Raw genomic sequence first — 23,693 nt, 5'->3', positions numbered from 1 at the left:
AGAATTCATCCCCACTTGGGAGTAAGGATGTCATCAGGGTCCTTCAGGGCGAGAGTCGCATCCCTTATCAAAACGATGGCCTTAATTTCGCCCCCCCTCCCTGCACTTTCTTGTAGCTCCTCTATGCTACTGCCTCTTGATTGACGCTTGATGCCTCTTCTTAGACACCTTTCGTCACATTATCCATAATGATAGTGTAAATTAGTTGTAAGCAAAAGCTAATGTCGAAACGAACGAAAACAACCCGATAAATCAAAACAATACGATGATAAAATTTTAGCGCTCTTTAACCAAATGCGCTTGCGTAGAGCTAGCAACGTTGGTAAAGTTTGATTGCATACCTCTCTTATTCTTTAGAATCAAACCAGCCTTAGACGTTATTTCACGAACATTCAACAAACTTCAAACCGTACAGTATCAAGCAAACGACTGCAGCGTACCGTAAACTTAATGCGGGCCGGCGTGTGTGGCAATACAGAGCACGAGCCATCCGCGGCCAGGCCCAAGGCAACAGTTACACTGACCGGAGCTGATGAAGGTCTTAGCAACTCTTTGTCTTCAGCTGATGGTCCTTTGCCATTGACTGATGATCTTGGATCTGAAGCAAGAAACGTCTCGGGTATTTCAAGAAAAACATCTTATAAAAAGCGACGTGTCCCTACAGTTTTAGAGTTCAGAAAGAGGGTCAATAAATCAAAACAAACGACACGTGGACGAAAGAAAGTAAGAGTCCCAACTGTAAGAAGCAGTGAATTGCCGAAGAAAAGTCAAGTGGCACGTCATGTATTAGATCTCAGTGGCAGCAGTTCTGATTCAGATTAATGGCATCGTGTTTACCATTTGTTTTACCAACAAGGATTGCCAATAATGTATGTAGAATTTTTTAAAGAAGTGGTTTACAGGGGAATTGGTTTGGACAAAAGTTTTTATACTGTATTTCAAAATGGCATGATTTCGTCGCTTTATTTTCGCTATCTATTGGTTTTCTAACCAGCCCATTGAACTTCGCGGGGCGAATTCGATGTGTCAGTAGAAAATCAGCATAGTAGTTTGGTTCCTAGCCAACACATTATTCCCGAGCAAGGCCGCATCGAATCTTGCCAATTTGATTTTGTATAAGAAGTACTTAAAAAAAGTTTTAAAATATCCTAACCTAGACTCTAGCAATGATGTAGATTGAAAGATCGGCCTTCATTTAGAAAATAAATCATTTCTGACAACGTCAATTTTTGAAGAATGTCCTAGCCTATAGTTTTGGAAAATAAACAAAAATTATCGATGTATAAGTTTTCTACATACTAGCTTCAAATAAAGCTTCAAAGGGCGTGAAGAAGATCCTTAAATGAGAAAGAACGCTTTCCTTGAACTTTCATATTTGGAAGAAAATTCAAGCCTGTTATGACGGCAGGCAAGGAAAATGATAAAAAATTAACGGTTTTTTATGGTAAAAAGAAATGATTAAAATTCAAAGAAAATCGTCATAAACAGCATAACGATGCAGTTTTAGAAAGGATCGATGCAGTTTAGGGAAAAATACTCACAGGAACCCAAATTTGCAGAAAGCAAAGCTTAGATACTTTGTACAGCACAAAAATCAGTGGATTATATCGAAAAGACACAATATAGAAAAAGTAGCATAGAATAAAAATACTTTTTCGGATCAAATTGCGCAGTTTCATCCAAGTTTCTTGGTAATTTCTGCAAGAAGGCTGATGGGCTTTTGAAAAAAGGCCTAGAAAGTTATGACGAAACATTTTGACAAAGGAAGGAAGGGCTTCTAAATAGCGATTCATTTTTAAATGCAATATGTTGAATACTAGTTTGTTTCTCGAGAATTGTTTCTTGGATTCATTTTTTCGCAAGCATTGTTTAAAATTATCACTTTGAAGAACTTGAAAAAATCAAAGATTAACAGATTCTTTAATCTTAGTAACAGATTCTCTGATCTTGGTAACAGATTCTTTATTCTGCAGTTTCTAATGAGTAAGCTTTTATAGACAGGTTTTGCTGTATCTTCTTACTCTTGAACCAACACCTCCTTCAAGAAACAGTTTTGAAATAATCGAGGTTGAAAAATGAAAAATCTAGGCGAAGCTGCATTTGTAACAGAAGGTTTTCTTTTTTGCATTCAACGTAATCGCAATTAAATTATCCAAGGCGGCATGTCGACTTTCTGATATAACAGAATATCTTCAAAAAATAATATCGCTCCTGAATAGTAGGTACCCTTCTTTGTTTTGGAAAATGTTTGGCACAAGAATCTTCAAAGACAAGTTCGGGAAGATCGCTGCGTCGTCTGTTGGAAGGAGCCGGTATACTCCTTTTGGTTTAGGCAAAACAAAAAAATTGCGGGAAACATTGGTTTTGATGATACACACGATTGCGAAGGACATTACTTCCTTATGCCCAATTTGTAAATTCATATTCATAATATCATTTTGGACAAGGTAACTGAAGGCAATCTAGTTGACACAAGAATAACGTCGCGCAGGCACAGACCGAGACGTCGGAAGAATAAATTTCGCTGTCCTTGAAGAAGGCACAAAACACAAGATCAAGTGGAGTAAAGTCACAAATATAACTTAATCACCAATCATTAAAGAGTTCACAAATTAATCTCTAAAAGGCAACATAGCAAAAGAAGACAAATTTAACATTGTGAAATCTGGTTTTCTTAGACTGTCAAAATGGGAGCAAGTGGGATTTCAAATAATAAACTCAGCACAAGCAGAATTCGCTTCCGGATAAGGAAATAAAGTATATGACGCCACAGGCAAAACAGCATAAGGGGCGGTAGGTCTGGCCCAGACAGCTTTGGAACGAAGACAGCATGGTTAAAATCAATAAATACAAACTACATCGGAACTAAAAACCGCACTAAACTTTACAAATAACGCAAACTAACTGCGCTCTTTTAACAACGATAATGCTCTTGTCTATAGTAAATACACGTTCGTGCATTGAATTTGCTTCTTTGACAACGAAACTCCTAGTCAGCAACTCGAAGCAACTGGCAATAACGCATTCACAGTGCACAGGCCAAATGTGCAAGCCAGGGACTGTTCCATCGATATAGCCGCGGGATCTTGATGCTTAACCTTCGAATTTCAGGGTCAGCATGCCGACTCGTATGCATTGCAAAACTTAACCCAGTATTCACTGATTGATCAGCAAGAGACAGTTTAGCGAAGCTAGCAGCCTGACAAGAAAATTTCCTCTTCTTTTCATACGTAGCACGTGTTCGCACGAAATGATAACAACAATTTAACTACTTTTTAGTCGCAAATTTATCAAATGAAGTCAAACAGCAAACGCGAAAATATGCTTAATACGTTATAATCCCTATAATTTCTCCATTTTGTACTCTGGGAAGCAAGCAAAAGCTATTGACGTATATTCATGTATGTATTTATCTCTCCTCTGCAGCCTAATGCTAACAAAAATAATGTGCAATTATCTAACTCTACCAGATTGGTCTAAGATAATTTACTGAAGACGGGCAAAATTATAACCCTTTTTAATTAACAGTGGATGACGCAACGATGGTCTTAAGCATCTAACAATGCCAGGCTTTTTACTTCCCAGTAAATCATCAAGGTGATTGCGAAACTTGACAGAAACAAGTCGAAACTTAAAACTAAAATTATCTACGACATGTTTTTTATATATCTATTTAGAGACTTAGAAATAAAACAGGTTCAAAAAGCTATTTCCACTGCCAAAAATGATAAAACAAAATCAAGAAAAACCAAAACCAAACAAGTAAAGGTTCCTAATTGATAAAACGGACCCTAAAGGTACCTTACATTACAATCTGGCTAAAATTGTACACGGGACCAAGTTTAAAAAGACATCAAGTTCCATTCAGTGCAAGGAATTTTCCGTTTGTTGTTGTCATCTTTAAAAACTTGGCACAGTCTGGCTTCTACACGTATGCGCATTCTTAATTTCGACTTAATGAAATCAAAACACTTGAGACCCATTTTAAATGTCTTTGTGGCAGTTTTTTAAATAATACTCCAACAAGCATCTCTCTTCGAGATGCAGTATTATAATTTCTTCCTAGGCATGCAGATTTTCCTATAGTACGGTGTCAGTTTCAAACGTCTTCAGTTTTCCTGAAAAAAAAACGAATTTAATGCAAAAAAATACCAACAGATATATTGAAAGAAAGAAACAACAATTGCTGAGGTACCCCAAGAAAAAATAGGACATATTCACGATTCTGCTGACCTACTAAAGGTTTTAAGTTATTATTTGGCCATCTTAAGTATATAACAATTATGGCAAAGAATTTCTTCACTCTATAAAAAGGTAGTTTTATATATACAATTAGCACTTGCAAATCGAAATTTCTAGTAAACGCAATGGGTAGGTTTCTAAATAAGATTAAACAAGTAGATCAAAATCAATGCATGGTAAAATCATACATACACATCAGTATTGATATATAGTCAAAGATAAAAATTAAAATATATAACTAAGAAAAAATAAATAAAAAAAAATAAATACTGAGCCAGCAAAAACGTATTTCTTTAAAAACGATAATTATCATAAAAATATCTATAGTCTTTGAGAAGATGTAAAATGAATTTTGAAAATGGTGTAAAGTACAGGAATTGGTATAATGTGTTTAATGAACACACTAGGGCCTTTTGAAATTATTTTTTAATCGCAAGGTAGGAAACTGCAAGCTTACATACTGCTAGTATGGGAGAATCACATCAACTAAAAACAGCTAGGCCAATTAAGAGATACTCTTACTTTTCCGTCAATGCTTGCTTCTCTTCTGGGGCAGTTTTCGTCTCACCATCATGATCATTTCCAACATCCTTTAGCTCAGCCTTTTCAGGATCTTTTCCGTCAGCTCCACCTGAAACAAATGCAAGTCAGAACAACAGTTATAAACCTCTGTGGAGCTAAATATTAAATCTTGTTCAGTTCAACAATCATAAGTATCTACAGCCTCAAAGGCAATCTGTCTCGTTGTGGATTGGTTAACGAGAACAATAGCTGAAACAATAGCCTAAACACGATTCCAGCGCTCCACCATATTTTTTACAATGCGATAAATTAAAGGGGGACTGGAAACAATAAAAATCCCTTTGTTTTTACAATCAATCAACGTTGTGACAGATTGCCTTTAAATGAACGTGGTCTGGTTTGCAAGCTGGTAAAGATCGAAGGCTTTTTCTATAATGATATTTGAAAAGTTGCCAGGTTTGCATTGATTAACTATTGAGCAGTTTTATGAATGTGTTTCATAGGATCAGGTCAACACAGAAATCTTTTTATGATCAAGTTTGATGATCGATCAGACTAGAACACCACTGTCAATGCAGCTGCTTAGTGTAGATAAATTCCCATTATTTCTAGCACACATCAAAAACACAACAAAGAAATGGCTTCTATTTAAAACTGATATAATACACAAAAATAAAGCAAAGCAAGCGTTAAAAATAACATATATATAAGGTTTTGCTGACTTCTGTGTTCTTCAGCTCACATATTAAACATTGGTGGTGAAAACATAGATATACTAGGATACATATAACATTTTGAGGAATAATTTGATAGTTAATAAGACAGTGCTGCATTATAGTTAAAAAGTGCCGCATTAATAGTGATAGTTAAAAAGATGTTTATTACTTACCACTTTCTTTGCCCTTTGTTGGACAACACGTCTGGTAACAGCAGTATGTGAATCCACACTCGTTGAAGAAGCAGCAGAAGAGATCAATCACAAGAAGCAAGATCAAGATAACAGCTATGATAATTCCAGCAATAGCACCTCCTGAAAGTCCCTTCTTCTCGCCAGGTACAACAACATCTGGTGGTGTTGTTGTTGGTGCCTTGGTTGGTGGTGGTGGTGCTGTGAAGTGTAATATGGGTAAAGATAAATAAAATAACACCCTCCAACAAAAATGGTACTATATATATATATATATATACTCTTTAAAACCTTGGATCCAATCGAAATGGTTTTGTTTGCTATTACCTTTACTAGATCCGACTTTTGCATTGAATTTCAATTCTTCCCCAGATCCTCTCTTGTTTTCAGCTTTAATTGTAAAAGAGTACTCTGTATCCTCTTTTAGATTCTTCAGATCCACAGTAGTTTCTTTAGTATTGACAGTTTTGCAATCTTTCTCTGCCCCTCCATCAACCTGACAATATGTCACCGAGTACAGAAGGTTTGCATCACCACCATCATAAGGCTTATCCCATTTAATGGTGATATCATTCTTGTCAAATTTTGATGGTATATCACTGATGACAACTTTAGCAGGCGGGTCTAAAAGCAATGTTAAAACAAGTCAGATAAGGATGTTTGTCACATATATATGAAAAGTTTCATGGGGAAAGGGGAAGTTTGAAAGAACTTCAGAAAAAAGAATTTACTTTTTAAATGCAAGGAATAACCTAAACAGTGGTTCTCAGATTTATTGAAACCATCCTCATTACCAAAACTATACATTTCCAAAAAAATTGACCATGCAAAATTGTTTTGCAAAGATGGAGTTCAAAGTTTATTTGCTTTACAAAATAAGACTATACTCAGCAGTAAAAATAACAATACAAGTTCATAAACATAAAGCTCAATGTGTGAACTGATATTAGTGTTCAGTCCCACAAACAACAGAGCTTTAACTGACTATTAAAAGTTTTAAACCGCTCTTACACGGTCAGATTTTGACAAATAAGATAAGAGTCAAATGCCTCAATTCTGTTTATGAAATGGAGTAAGGAAAGGTGCAAAAACGAACAACATGGACAAAAGAATGGCTGAATCATAGTCATATGATTTGAACGAGTTGCGCTTCACGGAAGGAAAGGACTACATGAAGGACAACATGAGTATTTAGCAATGAATAATTCTGTTTCTTCCTTTTTGTTGAACTTTGGCTGCTTTCACTCCATTTTTTCTTTAAAATGATTGCAAACAGACTGAAACAATACAGAACATGGTAATTTGGATGACGTAGCAGCGTGGGCGAGCAAGAATGTCATTCATTCACCTTTCCATTTGTCGAATGGAATAGAACACATTTGATTCTTGAAAAATCAAATTTGACAATCTGATGATGGCTTTCGACATTCAATTTCTCCTTTTACACGGTCAGATTTTGTCAAATTCGATTGTCGAATTCGACAAAATCTGACCGTGTAAAAGCGGCTTTAGACTGCCATTCCTTGTTATATCTAAATAATTACAATACTTTGTCAGCGGCTGTAGGGTAGGGTTAAATCAACAAAATTCTATTTGACACTTACCAAATTTTTGAGTCTTCATTGGCAAAAAGGTGGAGTAAGGTCCAGATCCAGCTATGTTCACAGCAGCAACAGCAAATTTGTAGTCTGCACCACCAGCAAGGCCCTCTATTTTCATGCTTGGCATTGTTGGTGCACCAATAACGCCTTTCATATACTGCTTTACTTCATATCTACTGGCACCAGGAACAGGATCCCATGTCAGCACAAAAGAGGTCCTCTCAACCTTAGATGCAACAAGGTTAATGGGTGCAACAGGTAGATCTATGGATAATTTCAAGCAGGTCACAATGTGATGCCCCAAAGAAAAGCAAAGAACATTAAAGATAGCAAATAACCATATAATCTGTATGCTTTGATTCCAAACACAGTTAAATCAAGGACAAGTAGAGATCAATCAAAAATATAATATTGACTACTAAAGACAAAAATATAATATAATATAAGACAACTTGCCAATTATTTTTATATCAATGTTGCGAGAAGCGTTTCCAACTAAATTCTCTGCCACACACACAACAACACCAGAGTCTGATGAAGCATTTGCAAGATGCTTCAATGTGGCTTTGACTTTGAGTGCAGTTTTTTCTACAATTGCCCCAGGAAGCACTGTTTCATCCTTCTTGAAAACTAAACTTGGCAATGGATTCCCAGAAGCGACGCATGTCAAATTATGACTCTGTTCAAGACCAACTGCATAAGTTTTAGACTTAGTTGTCTCTGCTTCAGAAATCACAGGAAGGGCTGTTAAAGGAAAGTGAAAATAATAAATCACAAATATATATGTAAAGAATATATGTAAAGAAATGTTGAAAGAAAAATGAAAAGAAAATTAAAACAAAAGAAAAGGACATAGGATGCTATCAGCACTATAACGCCATTAGAAGCCTAAATATCTACATTTAGCTCAAATTTCAAGTGACACTTGAAATTATAATAGGGATTCAACCATTAAAATTGCCCCAAGTGAAACTTTTTGCCCCTATTTGCTAATCATTGTTTAATCTTTTACCAAATTTAAACTTCTATGTCATCATAAAATCAATTTCACCAGTATTAACATCATGATGCCAAAATATAAGCAAACATTTTGGTACATTATCCTGATCTTAAGTTTTACAAGGAACATTTCAAAACAAGACCATAGAGTGAAACCCTACATTAGATGTTACTTCAGCAAACCCAAACCTTTACTGCCTGATCATCTTTCCTTGATCTAAAATATACTTGTATTCTATAAACAACATGTTAAAGCTTGCAACTATACTTACTGAGAATAGTGATAGTCAATGTGGCACTGTTGTTGAGTGAAGCCATATCAGCCAAAAGAGCCATACATTTGTATGTTCCAGCATCAGATAGGGAGGCACTAGCAATTGTGTATGTACTGTTGCCGGGCTTTTGCTTATAAAATGGAAAGAATAAGTTTAGAAACTCCAGATTTAGATTTTCCCATTAAGAGCAAGAATCAATATTGGTGAACTATTGAGCAAATTTGTTTTTAGACGCAATTTCTTTATTTATTTGTCAACATTTCTTTTGTATCTACCCAAGATGAATATGTCCTGATAAGATTAAAAATAATTAAACTTAAAGACAGTCTGTCCCTCAATGATTGGCTTCTTTGTACAATTGGTCTTCCCACCTTAACGGATTACGCTGCTCGCTTTGGCTGGCCCAGCAGCGGTAGTGGACGACATTTGAAACTGCAAGCAAAAGCTTTCAGAAATGGCAAGAAGATTGAGTTACTGGAAGTGAATGATGATAACAGAAGCATTTCTTTTCCCTGTTGACATAACTGTCACAGAAACCAAACAGGGAAACAAATATTTCTAGCCACAGCTTCACTACAACAGGAACACAGCCATTTGATTCAAAAGCTCTGGAATCAAAGTTGTCTCTGATTGGTTTAAATCATTTAATTATCGAACAAGCTTAACAGTGCCTAAGTTTCACTCCCGTGAAAGTTTGGCAAAATAGGGGACAGACTGCCTTTGAATACCTTTAAGTTTTCAAAAAGCACAACTCAAAGAATAATTGGTGCATGGATTCGCATGAGGTGTCTGGTGGAAAGCCAAATTGTGCAAAATAATATACCTTTCTGTAGTCTAAATATTTGCAAAGAAATTGGATTACAATCAACAATGACTGCATGTAGCCACAGTTTCATTAAAATTTAGTGGACAAGTTTTGATCAAATAGGACAAAAGAAGAAAACAACATAAGACCTCAAACATGAATATATATATTTGACATGAAGAGGGAACTTGGATAATGTGTTGATGCAGCAAATGACAAATGGTACATAGAGTTAGCTTATGCATAAATTAAATAAGGAAGAAATCTCTACTTGTTCAACCTAATAAAAGCGCAATACAAACCTTTTGACCATCAATCTTGGAAAATGTTTTGTCTACCATCTTATGCCAAGTAACTTGTGGTGCTGGGTTGCCAGATGCTTTGCACACCAATGTCTTTGATTTCCCTTGTGCAATATCTATATTTACCAGTGGCTCTATTTTTGGTGTTACTGAAATTTGAAAATGATCATGAAACAAATGTATTCTTAATCATAAGAGGTACAGGGCTTTCATATTAAGAAATTAACACATGCTGCCAAAAACGTGGGTGATAAGGGCTTGGCACCAAATCAAATTTAATTCGTAGCACAGAACAAAAAGGTTTTTTCTACTGAAACACTAAACGTGACAAAATATTTTAAATGAATTAAATACTACAATGTATAGTTATGTTTATGTTTCCCTCATGAGACCAAGTATCTAGATTTTATCATCACTGTTTCACACTGACAAAAGTTTTGATCCCTTTTGATGATTTATTTTCATTCTTTGTTTGAGCTGAGGTAATTGTCCCCAGCTCTCTCAATGATATCTTTAGAGGAAAATGGCAGACCGCCCCCAATACTTTAGAGGACAATGGTATTTTGTTCTAAAACAATGGGAAATGTGATGTCATCTTATTAAAACAATAGGCTTGCCCCCCCCCCCCCCAATATTTGACCAAGTGTCCAACCCTGCTACCACATTTCAAAAATGCTATATAAAAAGTGGATTGATAAAATTTTGATTATGCACAGTATATAATAACTATTTTATTAGCAGATTGTAGACCTACATAAAAAAATATATTCAATTCATCACTTATAAAGACTGAAGATGAAAAGACTAGTTCTAGAAAAATGAAACATACCAAAGACAGTCTCGATTTTAGAGCTAGCTTTTGTCTCTCCAAATCTATTGGATCCAATGCAAGTTAATGTAGCACCCTCGCTTTTGACATCTACACTTGCAATCTTCAAATTGGTCCCATCTAAGGACAATCCACCTGATGAGGAGACCTTTGTAATTTCAACTTTGGCTCCACCTTTTGGGGTATATTCCCATTTGACAGTGTCAGGTTCTTTATCAAATTTGCAGGTGATTGTTGCAGCCTTCCCACTGACTAGCTTGTAAAGAGCATCTGGTGCAGTTGTAATTTGGGGTTTATCTACAATAAAAACCAGTAATAGTATATATCTTTAGATTTCAGGCCATATATTTTTATATACAGGCACTTTCAAACAAAAAGTAAATTTTGCAACAAAATTAGTTTTCTCACAATGCAAAGTGATATATATATATATATATATATACTATTATATAGAGACAGAAGAAATGTACAGGTCAAAATAACATTCCTAGTCTCAACAAGTTTTCAAGTCTTGGTTTTTCCCTAACAAACATTTTCATATTCTTCACATATAAAATCAAGATTTCCATAATTCAGCAGGTATGTGAAAACAAGACCAATCTTCTTCATCAAAATTTTATATTAACCCAAAAGTTTTCAGTAAATTTCAGATGGTGATAATTTTAAATTTTATGAAATTCTTAAAGGTTCTAAAAAGCAGTATCTTTGGAATTACACTAACTGAAACCCACCTCCAACAACGAGAGTAAACTCGCCATTTTTCTGTGAACCAGCCCCAACAGATTGAACAGCATACTTTCCTCCATCAGTTTTTTGTACACTGAAAATCACAAGATGGCCATTGGTGCTATTGATAGAGTACTTATCACCTCCAACTCTCATATCTCCACGTGAGCCAGCCTTTGCTACAGTTGTCTTTGTACCAACAGCATTTACAATGAGGTATTCTATTTCAGGCCTTGGATATGCAATGATTGAAAAGGGAACAGTTGACCTCGTTCCCAATGTTTTGTAGAATGTCTTGCCATTATCAGGGTAGTTGGCTGAAATTGCAAACAGTATATATATAATTGTCCAAACTATGCCGAACAATACCTGCACAGCTAGAGAAAACATTCCATGTAAGAGATATGTTACTACACATATAATTCTAAGTAGACAGGATGCTAAGTTGTGATCATTTGAAGGGTGTGAGAGACTCGTTCAAAGGGAATGGTCATTCAAAGGAAATGTTAATTAAAAGTTTGACTGTAGTCAGACAAATGAGATGCCAAATCAAGTATTAAATGTATCCAATTTTAACATTTACAAAATAACTAAATAACTATTGCAATCTATTTATGGTGGCTTCACTGAAGCTTAATAACTCGTGCATAACATACCTTTGAGCATAACTCGAGTTTTTTGGACTTCTGTAGATCCAGAAACTCTGCATTCATATTCTCCTGCTTCATCAATACCTACTCCAGTTAGTCTTACATCTATTTCATAGGTGTAGGAAGTAACTGTATATTTGCCACCAGTTACTACCTTTACACCTTTGTGATATACCTCAAATGTTGCTGCGTCATCAGACAAACATTTTAGTGCTACAGTGTCACCAAGTTCCTGGGAGTAGGCTGCCAGCTCCCATCTAAAGGCAGCATCTAAAAAAATGACATTGAGAAGTGACAGGGATTCATCAACATCAAAGACAGGATTTGAAAAAATAACAAACAAGCTGACCAATCAAACATGTATTGAGGGAATGAGGAAATGTTAAAAAAATACTGATGTTCATTGCTAATAACGTGCATTGAAGAAATTGTATTTTGTATGGTGCTACAATGCTTTAAAAACTGAAAGAACAGTGGTAGCAGATGCATTGAAACAGACTTGTGAATTCAACTTGCTCATAGTAACATTCAAGAAATATATATAAATATAATTAAGTATATATCATCATCTTCTTAAGAGTGAGTTATTCAGGAAACAGGCTTGTAGAGATAAAACATGTAGTTTAATTTTCTCCAACCCTATGCTATATCACGCTCTATGTGATGTTAAAAATTTCTATATGGAGATGTTATAATATTTATATATATATAATTAATATATATATATAATGAATTAGTATATTTAAACAATTAAACATCACATAGAGCATGATATATAATTAAACAATTAGATACTTTCAGTTCAAAAACATTCCATTCCAGGACAATTTTTACCTTTCTAACAAAAGGCACAACCTAATTATTAAAAAGAAGAGGCTAAATAAACAATTATCCTTTCTTGTTGGTAATGTATCACATTTTTAGAATACTAAGTATTCAAAAAGAAGGCACAATATAAACATTCCATGTCATTATGAATATTTCTGATGTCTTTCCTTGCTTATAAGATAACATTATAATCCTAGTGGCACTGAACGTAATGTCTAGGACTAAAGAACCATACAAGCTTTATCAGAATTTTACACTTTTCGGAATAAGAGGGGTCACATATATTTTTGATAAAACCTTCCTAAGACCGCATTTGTCACTTAAAATAGGAGCACAAGACCTTACTTCAATCAATTCAATAACCAAGAGACTTTCAAATAATTAATATGTAAATTGTATATATATACTGAAAATTAAGTGATAAACTTGAATGAATGGATCAAGCCGGAAAAAACAACAATTGTACCATCCAACTAATATTTTCAACTTACTGCCATGAGAAAAAAAAATTATTAATCAAAAGTGACCTTGTTTATTTAAAACTTGAATCCAGAAGTCTCTCAGAGTCGCAACAGTTCAGACACTCAAATGTATATAAATACTTTGATGCAAAGCATCCCTAATTTAATGTTAAAATTTTATATTGAATGCAAAGAAGATAGAATCCATTTATGGAAACTGACTTGATTTATTGATGCAAGACAATATGTGAATGCAAGTAAAAATCAAAGAAAAATCGAAAAGATCTTTACAACAGCTATTCGCATTGTTTTAAGGGTAAAACTTGCATGTTATACCTGAATTCTTAACGACTCATAGGTTGGGAATATTTAAATATATATATAGATGTTTAACTTGGTTGAGAGAACTGATATTTTAGCGAGATCAAAGCGCCAAACAAAGATGCCACCAAAAACTGTCTGAAACATAAGCAATTCTTGTCAACGCCCTTACATTTGGTTCAACGACCTGAATCAATGCTTCTTTAAGAGAAAATAACTTAGCAGCGATTTTATTGTGTAGGGGAATGAATGCTGGAGACAGCTGCAAAAATGAAAAACGAACCACCGCCTAGTTTTAGGGCCGACAAGCCATTGTATGAATAAAAAAATTCGAAAATATAAATTATTTCCTATTGCGTCTAGCTCCTGAATTTCAAGCAGATAAGAATTTTGAAGCTGAAGTGGCCTAGGCTTCATAGCCATCTAAACAGGCAACGAAACGCTTCAGCACCTGGGTCAGGCAAGCAGGTACAACCGGCAACGTTTACGGTTAGGAAACAAGAAGCCTTCAGAAATGTCGTACAGCCGCTTAAACTTTAAGCTTGGGCAGGAAATATTTAAGGAAATCTCGGGTATATACCGAGATAACGAGAAATCTTAGAACAAGTGGTTTCACATGCAGACAAGGTTGAACCAAAAATCTATTTATTACAGAACCAAGTGATAACGACTTTCGGCCACTAGCGAAAGGCAGATATGTTTATATGTCAGAAAACGTAGATTTAGGCGCATCCATAACTAAATTCTGTAGAAAGATAAAAATTGAGAAAGCCTGGCGGGACATATTGTGTTTGCTAGAGCAGCACATGTCACATGGAGAACTGCCATTTGATCCCTAATTGTTCTGAAATCTATCAAGCACGACGGTTACAGTTTCAATAATTGACTGGCTGTGAGAGGTTTAAATCCGACATCCAGTATTGGCAGACACGCGCATTGTTTAAAACAACGCCCTCTCAAGATGAAAATGAATGTTCTTATTCTTGAAAAAAAACATAAAAAAATTGTTGAGGTATAAAATACTTAGAGACAAGAAACCTTGAGAAACCCAAGCTATTCTAATCTCACAATATCTCAACTGGATATTAATATAGTCATTTTCATTTATTTGGGTAATGGATGAAATGCAGCTTCTTTAGACAGTCTACATGCCAATTAACTGAATATATTCATGTGAAACTTACCCTAGGATTGATGGTTTGGTGTGGATTTGGTGGCACCAAGCAAGAACATTAACAAATTCTTTAAAGTGGTATGAAGAAGTAATTATCATGCTTTAATTGGCTGGCGAGCTCTTGAGAACTACAAACACGTACTTACGACAACTTTTACTTTACTTCTCAGCACGAAAGTTTGTTAGATTTGTTTGTCGCGATTCTGAGGCGTGGCATTTCACAGAGTCGAAGTACAGTCCGGATGTACAAAGGTAATACTATTCCCAGTTTCGTTAGCAATTAAAGAGTGAAATGTACCATCACAAAATCAGCGGTGAACTTCATATAAGATAGCACACAACAGTCTGAACTTAGGACAAACACTATGGAGACACAGCCTAAGATGACAAAATCAAATATGGCTGCTTTCAAGAAAAACTTGAACTTGTACTTACAGCAAGATGAAATCAATACTGTCAAGATCACAAGAGATGTTCTTGCCATGGTATTCATCCTGTAGGATAAGGACAAAATAAACTTGTTAGTTTTAATACCACGAGCGTTTCAACGAACAAGAAGCCTACACCGCGAAGGTCGATTCTACAGTCACCACGTTGGTTTGATTCGGTAAGGCACACGATCAAAAGCGCGCCTGAGTCCAGAATGGGAGTGGATTCAATAAAGCAGACAATGGACAAGTTCGTTAGACAATAGTGATTGTCTATAGCTTTCAATCATTGGACAGCTACTAAAATAAAACAAAAGCTAAGGCTCTTTAGTCTCACTTTGATTGGATAATCTTATTCTAAGATACAATTAGATCTACAATAAGAATTCTCTGATTGGATAATCGCATTTGGGAAAGAAATATACGCTGCTGATTGGACAGGTCGACAGGGTTAAAAGAATTGTTCTATTTGAAGTTGTATAAAAAGCAGTAACGGTTACTCCTAGGACTATTCAGCGTCAGTATCATGAAAGAAAGCAATCTGCCTTCTCTACGACTATGCGTGTATTATTGTTAGGAACAGCTGATTTTGGTTAACAAAGACATTTTTAACAATCCTATTTCTGGTCATAAAGGAATTTTCAATCGGACACCATATTTGTCATGCTTTGAAAATTCAGCACAAAATTGGAAAATTCTCCAGGCGAAAATTTTCGCAGGTTTTTGCATTTCAATTTCCGGAGAGACATCAAAACATAATTCCAATTCCAGTCTTTACTAAATACACAAACTTCGGGATTTTTGCCTACCCTAACTTTCATTTACTGTGCTCTGTTTCGCTGACTCCCTAGTTTTACAGAAGTTGTGTGTTCAAGTGTCCCATCTATCATCTCCCTGTCCGAAATTTTTGCGGTTGAGCCATCGTAGATTTGCATGCCCCCTCTGCTGAACTATAGTCATTACCCCCTGTCTAGTTTATTCTATCTATATAAACATAAGACACTTTCAATCTTTCTCTGGGTTTTCCTTTAAAAAAGTGTAAAAATACTTATTTCTAAAAAATGAGATTTTTACTTTGGACCTATTCGAGTAACTAGTGGTCCAATACAGACTGGCTAGCAAGCCCACATACAGTACACAATCTTGTTTATCCATCTTAATCCATTTTTTTCTTTGATGCATAAAACATTACTCCGGCCTTGGTATCGTTATGAAATATAAACAAGGTATAAGCAAGGGTCTTTATAAAGTCGTTTATATATGTGCAATATCAAGGCTAGCAAAAGTAGGGGGCAAGCTTTCCCCCCTTTTACTGCAGCTTTAAAACAACTTGCTTCGCAATAAAGTGGGAGGCCGTGGCCCCTCCGCTCCTCCCCCCCCCCCCCCCCCCCCGTTAGCGTGGGCCCTTAATACCCTGCATACGTTTCCAAAATCAGGCAAAATATTGGTTTCACGAAAAAAATTTTATTGGCACTTTCTGATCATAAGACTTCTACCAAAAAAGGTGTGGCCATTTAGTACTACAAGTTGCCTGTTTGGAAGTTAAAGATTGTTTTCTCCCCTGTGAATTTTGTATCTATCATAAGTATATTCTCACACTGTAGATGAAAATGATATCAAAATGTCGAGCCCGTTCTCGACTTAACTGTAAGCTGTGCGTTTATGTGAATTTGAAGCTATAAAAACTCACTAGCGACTTCCCTTCACAATAACACCTGCTACCCTAACACACTGCTTTAGGCCACTTTATTGTGATTCGGTCTGTTAACTCTATGCGAGCACAGAACAATAATTTCGTATTTCTAAACAAGACAAAAGATTAAAAGTGCTCAAAACATTCGCTTTTTGGCAGAACTAGCGCAATAAAAACTGCATCGGTCACCCTTGATCATTCATCATTCCAAACAGACTCATAATTGTCTGCCTTTTCTACAATCTAGCCCAACCCTTTCTAAAACTTACTCCTGCATTTTGTCTTACTCCAGTCCATCCCCTGGGATGAATCGCACTTGTTCCATCCACCAATTTGCTATCACCATCACGCACCCCAAATACTTTTCATTTGGTTTCTTATAAAATAGAGAAAGCTCGGTATGCTGCAGCGTAATATATTGCCTAACATCCATTATCTCCAAATTCAATCAATTCATCAGTTTTTGTTTTTTCCGCTTAGAGTATCTTACCATTTAATTTTCCGCTTACTGCCAATGAATCTGGGATTCCGACCAAGGCTCATTTGCAGCAAACTTTCCGTCTGGAACTGTCAAACTCATACATTAGTAAATAAAGTGTTTTTCTTGATGCCAGCCAACGCGAAGCAGTGCGAGCTGTGCAGGTGGGCGGGCCCCTTTTCCAATTTATTACAGTTTTATACTCCTATTTTTTTAGTTTTTCTTATCACAAATGAACACATTATCTTACATTGCTTTTAGCACCGCCTTGCCCTTCCCTACCCTTCCTAACCCTACCCTTCCGTGCCCTTCCCTACCCTTCCTAACCCTTCCCTACCCTTCCTAACCCTTCCCTACCCTTCCTAACCCTTCCCTACCCTTTCCTACCCTTCCCTACCCTTCCTTACCCTCCCCTGCCCTTCCAACTTTTCTCTACCCTTCCTACCATACCTAGTTGCCAGAGGATTTTTACTTGAACATCGGGTACATACTGGTGTCCACATACTTTTCTACACTGTTCTAAAACACTGAATACATATACCTGTATAATAAAAAAATACAACCCATTATAATCCTAATTGTAACAAAACAGGTTGGCTTCGAGCATGGAAAGGAAACGGCAGTGTTATCCACATGTGGGGGACACAACACTGGGGTCACGTGGATGTAAACACCAGCTTCAAAGAACTATGAAAACTGCCAGGTTACTTAAATGGGACAGGTGGAGTTATTGAGTGTGACATGGGGCTTTTGCTAGAAGCGACATGGCGGCCAGGTTTTTAAAATATGTTCAAGACTCTTCAGGTTCAGATAACCGACATATTTCCCCAGAGAGATATTAAAATATTTTCACACCAGGAGTGTGGGGACGGGGGTATCTGGGCAAAATATACTTGATAGCTTATCAGTTAGCTGACCACCCAATAGTATCTCGGGTTTTCCATAACAACGGCACTCCATGAATTTCTAAAAACTTCTGTCGTAACTGGCAAACTAAATAAGCAAAAATATTCAACGATTAGCAATCCCGTTATATAAATTTCCTTATTGGCGATACATGCATAAACACAAATTTCCTTATGGACCTACACGAGATGTTCCCCTGCGTTTCGAAAGACTTTCGAAATCGAAACACTTTCAACCTTGTTGTAATGTTTATATTTAGTCGCCCTTCACATACACACCGTGAAGGCGTGCATATAACATACATGTTTACTCAGCTTCAGCGATAGTACTGATTAATCAAACATGAGCAAAACATGCCTACCTAGAGGTCTGGGTCTAGGCTCTTCCATATCTGTCAAGAAAATCGTTTATACTTGCATTGCAATCGTCAGGAAGCGTGCTCACATTGACAAATTTTATCTTACGCATTTGCCGACCCAACGCAAACACTATAACGATATGAGTCATCCATCCCCCTCTTTTTCAAAAAGTTTGAAACCGGTTGCCCAAGGACACTGTCTTGCCCAGGGACGCCGGAGGGACGCTGGAACGACGCCGGAACGACAAAGGGGTAAGGGGACAGGCTTCGGTAAAAGGGCATTTGAAAATAATGCTCAGCTACCAACAAATCTTTTGCAACTGTCATTTCGTTTCGATCTTCTGTCAGTATCGGCTAACTTTTGGCATAAAAAATTTCTTTAGAAGTTTTAAAAAATGTCGTCATAAATAAGGCACTACAATCAGGATTTTCGTCGAAAGGCCGGTGTCAAGGGCACTTCTATCCCTCTCCGGCGTCCCTGGTCTTGCCTACTTTTAATATTTGATGCACTACAGTTTTCATTGATAAGAACAGAACAATTTTTGCTAATGCTTGATGTTCTTATTTTTGGATGATTTCATGCTCAAGTTTTCCTTACTTTGTTCTTATTTCAATGTTGACATTCTATATCTGCAAACTATGAATACTTTCAAGATAAAATAGTATATTTTTTCTTGATACTTTCCATGTCCGCTGAGTAACACGAGAGGAAATGTGTCAATTGAAAATCCAACCAATGGGTCATAATTTTCAAAACGAAAGCTTACAAACATTAGGAACCATGTGGTAAATATTATGGATGCATTTCTGGCCATCCTTAGAATGTCATATCTCTTAATTTTTCTCACCGCCAACCATGGTGCAGCTTTCACTATATCCCTAAGCAATATAAACATTTTGCCCCCCCCCCCCTCTCACTTTCAGTGAAGTTTCCTCCCCGGCCTGCCTCCGGCCCTTCACATGGTGCCGATGTTCTGATCTCAGCTGCTGCTCAACCAATCAATGTATCTGGCTGCTCAACTAATGTTCGGAAAAAACACCAACCCTCGCCATGTTCAAATTGCAATGATTACATAACAAGAACAACCTTTTCAAAGGGTGGCGGAGAAGTTGGAGTGGCGTTGGAGTGCAGAGATGGAAAGAAAGGGACTAGGGAAAGATGCCATATTGAAATATGCACCTCTTCGGAGCGCGCCTTTTGCGCCCCCTAATTATTTTGGTCACCACGCCACTGCTATTCTCTATACTGTGTTCAGGGGATGTGAGGGGTGCAACTTTCCAGAACAACACTTTTGGGGTTTTAGGGGGGTTAAAACATTTTTGAGGTTTAATTATGCAAGAAGCCCAATACAAAATTATTTCTGTATCGTTTAAGTACATTTTGACAATAATTAGGGGGCTAAAGCCCCCGCCCACAACTTCTGTGCAGCAATTTGGGGGGGGGCAATGATCAAAATCGTTAGCAGATATAGTAGATTCCTGAAAAAAGAAGGCCTCGTGTATATTCTGATTACTGACGGAATATGAAAACGAATATGATACAGCGGATGTTTAGTGTTAAAGTTGACCTAACGATGTTAAGTTCGTTTGTGCAGATAAATTTTAACAAAGGAAAAACATTTCGGCGAAATGACCCATTGACAAACGAAAGAGCACATGTGGGCTTTAGCCATATTGTTACGCGAATGCTGTAAATAATTTTGGAGTTTAGTTGTTGTGCAGATTCATGAATCCGTTAATCTTCTTTGTAAGAAAACTTGCTATGGCTTTACCAATTATGTAGGGTGGAGGCACGACCCCCTGGAAAAGTTTTGCCAACGTCGAGGGTTTTTTGGGCAACGCAACCTTTAGTATCTAAAGCCCAGTAACGGATGATTTTTTGCCACAGATGGTCTGACAGAGTGTGTCAAGATCGGGTAACTGGGGGAGGGGAGAGAGGGTGAAGTTATCAACCCCCTTAGATTAAAATTTATGTTTATATCTGCTTCAAACTATACCCTAGTACCCAAGCCGGATCTGGAAACGATGCAGATTGGCAATGAGATGCAGTGATGTAAGACGAAGTAAGAATGGTATTCAGTTGATCAAGAGTCATACTCAGTGGCGTAGTGCTATCAAAATAACAAGGGGGGCTCTTGCCCAAAATGTTGCGAAAAACAATAGCAAAAGTAGTGATCTGCCAATTTTCGGCATCAACAAGGTGGGCTTAGCCCCCCTGAGCCCCCTTGCTCTACACCCCTGGTCATACTATACGACATACATCTTTCCAATTTCCATGTGAGCAATAATTTCAGTCAAATGTCCTTTCTTTTTTTCACTGCGTCCCATAAACTGCTTGAAAAAGTTCCCTTCACATTTTCCAAATTATTACCGTCCTTTATATATCCCTGGTCAATATGCTCATTTGCATTACGATTAAACTAATCATTTTATAACCTTTTGAAACTGTTTCTTTTGACGAGAGTAATCCATGCTTCCCTGAATTGCTTGGTGAGCAAGAAGTGCCTATCTTAAAAACCAAATACAATATCAATCCAATTTCTAATAACGCGACTCAATGAAAGATAATTGTAATGGCTCGAGGTTTGCAGTCTTAATTGACTTTGCTTATTTTATGATAAGCGATTAGCATATCAGAGGTGGTTTTGGGGGATTTTGACAACTTGCAGTTGTTTTGTTCCGAATCCAAAAGGATTCAAGGGTCTACGTTGTCTATCCTAAACTTTTTAAGGCATTTATAAATGACAAATTGCCATATAAAATGTTAAACAAGATTTTATAAGCGGTCAAACGCAAATTTATATATCAAACATACCGGTTTATCGGGACTTATTGCCTCCAAAACATGGTATGCATTGTCTATTGTTTTCAAATATGTTGCAATAGCATGACAGTAATCTTCAATAATTCTAAATTTCCAGGATTCTTGCATAACAACAAGATGGCCTTATGTCTTTTGCCACGTGGAGGTAGGAGCTGGAGGCTTAGCTAAAGCACTTTAAAAATTGTCACTTGTAATGAACAACAATGTTAAAAGAAGGCAGCTTGCAACTGGGGTGAAGTAACATTCCCTTTTTGTTTACTGGCCATTCAAGACTTATTCTACAACATATTTCAAACAGAATTAAACAATTTGATTGGATGTTTTTTTCCCACATGAGCGTTTCAGGCCATGACATTTTCCACTTTTTGTCATTGTTGTTCAAAATTCAAACACTCCCCAAAATGTCAAAGTACCAGTAAAATTATTTCTGGATCTTATACAGCTCATTAACAATTTCGCAGAACATTGAAAACATGCTGTCCTTTGATTTGTAGCGGTACGCCTGAATTTACATGTGGTAATTAGCCTTTATTCATTAACCTGAAATCCTTATTCTTTCTTAATTTTTCAGATTAATAGATAAATAAAGAAATAGAGAGACAGAATAAATAAATAGAGAAATAGAGAGAGAGACTTGTAGCAAGTCCAGCTCCACTCCTGTCTTCTTCAGCGATGGAATTTATGTGGTTCTGGTACCCAGAGTAGCTGTTCTGAGGCAAGTCAGTAACAGGGTGTCCATATAAGCCTTAAAATGTGTAGACTCAAACAAATCACCTAGACAGGGCCCACGCCACAACTTTCAAGATGGAGGGGCAAATTTTTATAAATCGAATTGAAATGTCTTCTTTCGTTGCTAAGATACCCACATTGTGGACACCAAGGCAGGTTGCGTAACATTGCGTGTCAGAAGACAAGGTAGAGTTTCAATTGAATTAATCAAGTCAAGGTTCTATTATTAGAGGGAAAATTGAGGGTGTGAATTTGTATGTAGCAAAAGCATCACGCACGGCATGTCCTGTTGAAAAAGCATTATAAAGAACAGCTTAAACACGACACTGTTAGGCTAAAAATTAAATTCGACTTACACCGCGGTTTCCTTTTTTGAAAAACACATTTTAAGAAACACAGGATGCAAAACAAATCCTAGTTATTTGCAATGCCTGTCAGTGATGAGTAATTTAATAAGTATGCAAAATTAAACCATCGACGAGAACTCTCTCAACAAATGTCGTGGTTATAAAGTAAGATTAAGATGTCACAAATAATAGACAACAAGACATATCGGGAAGTTTCTTCAAATTCTTTCACGACAGCACAAACGTTTTGAGCTATTTTTGCAATCCTGGGGTTCTTCTCTAACAAATCACGGGATTTGCTAATGAACATCGCGTCAACGAATAAAGATTTTCGCTGGCAAGCGATCAAACTAAGGATCTTACGACGTTGCCACGCCCAAGTATGAATCATAGTTAACAACAAACATGGATATTTTGGTCCAATATTATAATGGTGGCGGTAACGAGTCAGCCGTAGAAAGATCAAAAACATTGTCAATGCAGCCCTCAAAGAATAAGCATTCCTAACTAACAGCGGGCAGCCACTTACTAGAAACTTTTCATATTTCAAAGAAGCAACACATCAAATATCTAAATTGCAGATTTGTTATTGAATTCAGAATTCTTTCTTCGTTCGGCCATCCACTTGCACCAGATGATCAAAAGGTTTTCTCACGGTTTCTAGTACATTGCTACCCGGAAATAATAAAGAACAATAAATCTAGCTAAAACTGTATTATTCATCATCACCATTGAAAATTTGACACTTCCACTATAAGAAATCCGTCTATAAAAAAATAATTCTATAAGAAATTTAAAAACAAAGACATTTATTAAAGACGTTTATATCCATGATATTCTTACCTACAAATAGCTTTTGAAAATTCCCCAACTGTTTTTCACTTTCCGCCTGGAACTCAAGACGTGGTGCAACTTGAAAAAAAATTGTCGTTCCTTATCTGGAAAGCCGGGCTACAGCTTCGTCCGTGGTAACTTACTTGGATGAAATTAAGCTTTGAGACTTCAGACGCCTTCGGGGTCTTTCAAGTGGCAGCAGATTTCAAAATCGATGAAAAATCGAAATAATTTGTTACAGACGTGTTTTCCGCGAAAAACAGACTTTTATCGTGGAACTGTATCAATCCAACACGATCAAACACTGACGAAACAAAATTTGATCCAACGAAGCAATCATGTATCAATAGGTATGGCTCCGTGATGACGAATGCCAGGAATGCAATAACCGATTATGACAATACCTTATTTAGTTATTTAGCAATTTAGCTTTCTATTATGATGTAATGAGGCA

At 36.6% G+C, this 23,693-nt stretch overlaps 2 protein-coding genes across 5 annotated transcripts in view; one reads left to right on the top strand and one right to left on the bottom strand.

The window, feature by feature from the left end:
* Positions 1 to 2,826, top strand: part of LOC148957097 (DNA excision repair protein ERCC-5 homolog) — a 23,662-nt gene extending 20,836 nt beyond the window's left edge. For all 3 annotated transcript variants that reach the window (XM_089115805.1, XM_089115803.1, XM_089115804.1), the window contains exon 17: positions 358 to 2,826. In XM_089115805.1, coding sequence (XP_088971931.1) covers positions 358 to 822 — 465 coding nt within the window. In that variant the 3' untranslated portion in view covers positions 823 to 2,826. The remainder of the gene's footprint in view (positions 1 to 357) is intronic.
* Positions 2,565 to 23,693, bottom strand: LOC135684819 (neural cell adhesion molecule 2). 2 transcript variants are annotated; one of them, XM_065200485.2, is made up of 13 exons: positions 23,249 to 23,693; positions 15,078 to 15,136; positions 11,865 to 12,128; positions 11,214 to 11,525; positions 10,483 to 10,779; positions 9,654 to 9,802; positions 8,544 to 8,676; positions 7,729 to 8,016; positions 7,276 to 7,536; positions 5,999 to 6,295; positions 5,654 to 5,872; positions 4,765 to 4,873; positions 2,565 to 4,118 (listed from the first exon to the last, which is right to left on the bottom strand). In XM_065200485.2, exons 2-13 carry the CDS (start codon positions 15,133 to 15,135, stop codon positions 4,100 to 4,102), a joined length of 2,406 nt encoding a protein of 801 aa, XP_065056557.1. In that variant the 5' UTR covers position 15,136; positions 23,249 to 23,693; the 3' UTR covers positions 2,565 to 4,099. The 2 variants fall into 2 exon arrangements, with proteins under 2 accessions (XP_065056557.1, XP_065056556.1); XM_065200484.2 differs by lacking the exon at positions 23,249 to 23,693 and adding an exon at positions 17,254 to 17,321.

The sequence above is a fragment of the Rhopilema esculentum genome, unplaced genomic scaffold, assembly GCF_057945365.1.
Source record: "Rhopilema esculentum isolate cy_ngs unplaced genomic scaffold, ASM5794536v1 HiC_scaffold_37, whole genome shotgun sequence".
In the NCBI taxonomy this organism is placed as follows: Eukaryota; Metazoa; Cnidaria; class Scyphozoa; order Rhizostomeae; family Rhizostomatidae; genus Rhopilema; species Rhopilema esculentum.
The sequence above is the reverse complement of the archived record's forward strand: the minus strand, read 5'-3'. Positions and strand labels throughout refer to the sequence as shown.

What these genes read in the sequence shown, in the direction of transcription:
- LOC135684819 (XM_065200484.2), bottom strand. Translation starts at nt 17,306, where the DNA reads ATGAGCCTTGGTCGGAATCCCAGATTCATTGGCAGTAAGCGGAAAATT. An exon ending in CCAAGATTGATGGTCAAAAG is followed by an intron (nt 8,677 to 9,653) that starts GTTTGTATTGCG and finishes CCATTTTATAAG; the next exon opens with CAAAAGCCCGGCAACAGTAC. An exon ending in CATTGATATAAAAATAATTG is followed by an intron (nt 7,537 to 7,728) that starts GCAAGTTGTCTT and finishes AATTATCCATAG; the next exon opens with ATCTACCTGTTGCACCCATT.